We start from the raw sequence: 6000 nt of genomic DNA, 5'->3' as shown, positions 1-6000 counted from the left end.
GCAATTGTTACATAGCCAATAGTCTGCAGTTTTTCACTGCATTTGTTGGTCATTGGGTGGGGAACAAAAGTTTGGGAGTGCCTCAGAACTCTGTGAGGCAGCAGTGCTAACCACTGGGCCACCATGCTGGCCAGCTTCCTATCGTCCCATGACTTGATTCATCGTGCTGAGGTGGTGAGAGCAGGATTGAGCAGACAACTCATTTTCCATTCCACTCCCTCCACCCCGCTAAAAACTGTAAAACCACTGTTTCAAAAACAGGTTTGAGAGTGAAAAAAAGCTGGAGAATAAACAGGGCAAATCATTTACACTGGAACCAGTCATAACTCAGCCTGTTTCAGTTCCCTGCCAACAGAATATATTTTGTTTTGCAAAAGTACACTTCATTCATAAAATATCTGAAAGAAGATGACACAACATGGACAGCACGGTGGCACAGTGGTTAGCACTGCTGCCTCACTACACCAGGGACATGGGTTCAATTCCAATCTTGGGTGACTGCCTGTGTGAAGTTTGCACATTCTCCCCGTGTCTGCATGGGTTTTCTCCGGCCGCTCCGGTTTCCTCCCACAGTCCAAAAGACGTGTAGGTTAGGTTGATTGGCCATGCCAAATTGCCCCTGAGTGTCAGGGGAATTAGCAGGGTAAATATGTGGGATTATGCAGATAGGGCCTGGATGGGATTGTTGTTAGTGCAGGCTCGATGGGCTGAATGGCCTCCTTCTGCACTGTAGGGATTCTATGATTTCAAAATGACTATCACAGTGCAGTAATATTCAACTTTTCTACATAGATCCTGTTGCACCTGGAGATGCTTCAATACAATCAACAAACACCCTTTTTTAACCAACAGAATATTACCCTGCTGGGAAAAACTAATTCAAAACTGTCAAATGGCAGTGAATAGTGACCAGTGATACTGGAGTACCATTGACAAGACCAGTTGGGACACGCAACCATAATTTCCAAGTTTTACTGTGTTCTTTTGGGGAAAGGGATTGGAGTAGCAGGTACCGAGTTTTAAAATACATGATTTCACTTTATTAGTTTCCTCTGATATAAAGTCAGCCCTTAATCCTTTGTTTTTCCTCTGTCTGACGACCAATCCTGCCTCCTCTCCTTATTGGTTTACTTGCCAAAGGCGTACCAGTGGAATCCCGAGAGGGTGTTGTTTCTGCGTCTCTCCGGGCTCGATTGGTAGAGGCTGGTGTGTGTTGTTGCGCCTGCTGTGCTGGGCTTGCCATGGACGGGCCGAGTGGCGGCGTGTGCGTTTCATGTCAATTTCCCTTTGGAACTCAGCCTTAGTGACATTGTATCAACTGCACTGTTACATTGTATCCGCCGCGTTCCACCGCCTCCCCGGCCGGGTCCCTCTCTCCGGATCCGTCTCCATCTCCCTGGCTCTCTCTTCCCGAGTTATGAGCGCTGGGAGATGATTTCCAGGACTGGCCTCTCTCTCCTCCTCTCTCTCCTCGCCGTCCCCTGCCCTGGAGCCCTCTCCTCCGGCTGCACGGATAAGCCACCGCCGCCGGGTTGCTTCAATGTGACCAGACCTCCTGTAGTGCTGGGTGAGTCAATCTGTGTGTGACTCGGGTATTTTAGTCATTGGTTTAAGGTGTGGGGAGAGGCATTTTGTCTTTTTTTATGTAATTAAGTCCATTGCTAGTTACTGTGATCAGTTTATTTGGAGTGGGGGGCCTGCTGTCTTTCTCCTTTTTGTGTATGGTTTCCTTTTAACACTGTGGAAACAGATTGTTTTATTTGGGACTGATTTAGTTATGTTGACTTTTCACAGCTTCCCCCTGACATTCAATGGTGAAATGTTCTTTGCCTGGGCGCTGTTTCTTTTAACATCCACATAGGTTGGGCTAATAATGTGCAGAGAATGCTTCTGTGGTCTTAACACAATCTTAATGTTGGCCAAACACTTTTCTCATTTAGTTGAATGCACCGAACTCTTTAAGTAAACAGCTAAGAATAAGCTGGGTGTTTTTTTTTGGTAGCTCGCCAGCCTGTGTTGGAGAATTTTCCTTACGATTAGGAATGTGTCGTGACTGAGGAGAGAGGGGGGAGCCTCAAACCGAGGAGAATAGGCAGCGTGTTTGAGATTATGCTTCCAAAAATAGATACAGGTGTCTCTCAGCTTCTCTATACATTTTAGAATGCTTCTGGAACTAGGGAACCCATGTTGAGACATCATAGTGGTAGTTTAACACCATAATAACTGTCTTAAGTCGCTTGGAGCTGGCGTTAAGAATTTGTTCTGGTCTCTCACGACTTTGGTATTATCGCAAAGCACAACGAGGTGCTTCAAAGTGTAGTCCCTGTTGAAATATAGGAACACACAACAGTCAGAAGACTACGATAATTAGCAAAGGAAGTAACAGCCACATGAGGAAAAGCTTATTTTACACAGTAAGTGGTTAGGGTGGGGAATGCAGCGCCTGCGAGCGTGGCAGATTCAAGCATGGGCTCTCAAAAGAGAATTGCATAATGATTTAAAGAGGAATTTCCAGGGATACAGGGGCAAGACCAAAAGATACAGGAGCAGAATTATAGGCTGTTCGGCCCATCGATTCTGCTCTACCATTCGAACATGGCTGATCAGCCACGAATCATTAGGTGCCTTACTCTTGCAGAGAGCTTGTACCAGACATGGTGGGCAGAATGGCTTCCTCCTGTGCTGTTACTAAAGTAAGAAGTCTCACAACACCAGGTTAAGATTTAACCTGGTGTTGTGAGACTTCTTACTGTGTTCACCCCAGTCCAACGCCGGCATCTCCACATCTGTTACTAAAGTGCCAGATAAGCTATTTCAGTGATGTTGGCAGTGGCGGATTAACTATTAGGCTGAGTAGGCTTAAGCCTAGGGGCCCGGAAGGGAGGGGGGCCCTAGAGCAAAAAAAAATCACTTAACTGTTCAAGTGAGCGTTCATTTTCGGCGCTGAAGAGGATCAAAATCTATTTGCACTCAACAATGAGCGATGAGAAACTTAGTCATCTGGCACTCACGCACATTGAATCAGACATGCTTCGATCTGTTGATTTACATGCTGTTATCGACACTTTTGTAAACCAAAAAACACAGAAGCTTTTTAAACATAGAAAAACTACAGCACAAAACAGGCCCTTCGGCCCCACAAGTTGTGCCGAACATATCCCTACCTTTTAGGCCTACCTATAACCCTCCATCCTATTAAGTCCCATGTACTCATCCAGGAGTCTCTTAAAAGACCCTATTGAGTTTGCCTCCACCACCACTGACGGCAGCCGATTCCACTCGCCCACCACCCTCTGTGTGAAAAACTTCCCCCTAACATTTCCCCTGTACCTACCCCCCAGCACCTTCAACCTGTGTCCTCTCGTAGCAGCCATTTCCACCCTGGGAAAAAGCCTCTGAGAGTCCACCCAATCTATGCCTCTCAACATCTTCTATACCTCTATTAGGTCTCCTCTCATCCTACATCTCTCCAAGGAGAAAAGACCGAGCTCCCTCAGCCTATCCTCATAAGGCATACCACTCAATCCAGGCAACATCCTTGTAAATCTCCTCTGCACCCTTTCAATCTTTTCCACATCCTTCCTGTAATGAGGCGGCCAGAACTGAGCACAGTACTCCAAGTGGGGTCTGACGAGGGTCTTATATAGCTGCATCATTATCCCCAGACTCCTAAACTCAATCCCTCGATTGATAAAGGCCAGCACACCATACGCCGCCTTAACCACCTCCTCCACCTGCGGGGCTGATTTTAGAGTCCTATGGACCCAGACCCCAAGGTCCTTCTGATCCTCTACCGTACTAAGAGTCTTTCCCTTTTATATTGTACTCTTTCATCCCATTTGACCTGCCAAAATGGACCACTATGCATTTATCTGGGTTGAAGTCCATCTGCCACTTCTCCGCCCTGTCTTGCATCCTATCAATGTCCCTCTGTAACTTCTGACATCCCTCCAGACTATCCACAACCCCACCAACCTTCGTGTCGTCGGCAAACTTACCAACCCATCCCTCCACTTCCTCATCCAGGTCATTTATGAAAATGACAAACAGCAAGGGTCCCAGAACAGATCCCTGGGGCACACCACTGGTGACCGACCTCCATTTAGAAAAAGACCCATCTATACACACTCTCTGCCTCCTTTGGGCAAGCCAGTTCTGGATCCACAGGGCAGCAGCCCCTTGGATCCCATGCCCTCTCACTTTTTCTAGAAGCCTTGCATGGGGGACCTTATCGAACGCCTTGCTAAAATCCATATAAACTACATCTACCGCTTTCCCTTCGTCAATGTGTTTAGTCACATTTTTGAAGAACTCCACCAGGCTCGTAAGGCACGATCTGCCTTTGACAAAGCCATGCTGAGTATTCTTGAGCATACTAAACCTCTCTAAATGCTCATAAATCTTGTCCCTCAGGATCTTCTCCATCAGCTTACCAACCACTGAGGTTAGACTCACCGGTCGGTAATTTCCTGGGCTATCCCTATTTCCCCTTCCCTATTTCCCCAAAAGATTGTCTAGGTTATTGGGAACAATGAAGCCTGCTGCCCATTTGCTTTTTTGCAATCATTAAAAAGTTGAAGTGGATCTGGCTGAGCCACAGGGAGCTTGGTTTCAGAGCTTAGAAAGATGCCTTCATGCAGGGTGAGACCAGCACAGTGAGGGAGCCTAGTGCACACACCCACTCCTACAACTCTGTTTATATTGCATTTTGCTCCAGTTTGCAAACAGGTGGCCAAGGTGTTTAAGAAGGCATATGGCGTACTTGCCTTCATCAGCCAGGACATTGAGTTTAGGAGTTGGGAAATCATGTTGCAGCAATTTAAAACGTTGGTTAGGCCGCATTTGGAGTATTGCGTGCAGTTCTGGTCGCCACACTACCGGAAGGACATAGAAGCTTTGGAGAGAGTGCAAAGAAGGTTCACCAGGATGTTGCCTGGTCTCGAGGGTGTTGACTATGAGGAGAGGTTCACCTGGAAAGACAGAGGCTGAGGGGAGACCTGATAGAGGCCTATAAAATTATGAGAGGCATAGACAGGGTGGATAGTCAGAGGCTTTTCCATAGGGTGGAAGTGTCAATTACAAGAGGGCACAGGTTCAAGGTGAGAGCAGGAAAGTTGAAGGGAGATGTGTGGGGGAAGTTTTTCACACGGAGAATGGTGGGTGCCTGGAACATGCTGCCAGGGGAGGTGGTGGAAGCAGGTACATTAGTACCATTTTTGACAAATGTAGAGAGTGAGCCTTAACTAGTGTCAGTGTAACTGGACCAGTCCTACCTCTCACCTCTTGATTCAGAAGATTTTGGGTTGAAATTGCAGTCCAATGCAAAATTTTGATTCAACTGTCCATTAAACACCCCCCCCCCCCCCCCTCCCCCTCCTCACCTCATCCCACAACATTTTCATTACCAGACTTGAATGTAAGTGCTAATCTGCAGAGATTTATAAAAGGCAGTTGATCTGATATCACCCACTTTACACTTTTTCTGCAATGTCAAAATGACCCCTCTGGACTGAAGTGTGTAATGAAGCATTGGCACTTCAGTACAAGACTGAAGCAGTGCTGCATTGCCGCGTGTGCCCTCTTTCAGACAAGATGTTCAATTGTCTGTCCTGGTGGTTCATTCGATCATAAGGAACAGGGATAGGCCATTTAGCCCATCGAGCCTGATTCTCCATTCAATACAGTCATGTGCTGATCTGATTGTGGCGTCACTTCCACACTACTGCCTACTACCATAACGTGGACCCCCTGGCTGATCACAAATCTGTCTGACTCGGTCATCAATATATTCAATGACCCAGCCTCCACTGCTGCCTGGGGAAGAGAATTCCAAAGATTAATATCCCTCTAAGAGGGACATTTCCTCCTCCTCCTGGTCTTTAGAGGGCAGCATAGTGGTTAGCACTGCTGCTTCATAGTGCCAAAGACCCGGGTTCAATCTCCGCCTTGAGTTGTGTGTGGAGTTTGCGTGGCTCTCTCCCTGTTTGCGTGGGTTTCCTC

General features: G+C 47.0%; 1 protein-coding gene across 1 annotated transcript in view; it reads left to right on the top strand.

Annotated features, from left to right (window-relative positions):
* Positions 1 to 1074: 1074 nt before the first annotated feature.
* The window catches only part of pla2g15 (phospholipase A2, group XV), a 43237-nt gene continuing 38311 nt past the window's right edge, over positions 1075 to 6000 (top strand). Inside the window, exon 1 of the mRNA XM_078211036.1 lies at positions 1075 to 1567. Within this exon, the coding sequence (XP_078067162.1) occupies positions 1432 to 1567 (136 nt within the window). The 5' untranslated portion in view covers positions 1075 to 1431. The remainder of the gene's footprint in view (positions 1568 to 6000) is intronic.

The sequence above is a fragment of the Mustelus asterias genome, chromosome 4 (genome assembly GCF_964213995.1).
Source record: "Mustelus asterias chromosome 4, sMusAst1.hap1.1, whole genome shotgun sequence".
Lineage (NCBI taxonomy): Eukaryota > Metazoa > Chordata > Chondrichthyes > Carcharhiniformes > Triakidae > Mustelus > Mustelus asterias.
This window is presented reverse-complemented; position numbering and strand designations above follow the sequence as displayed.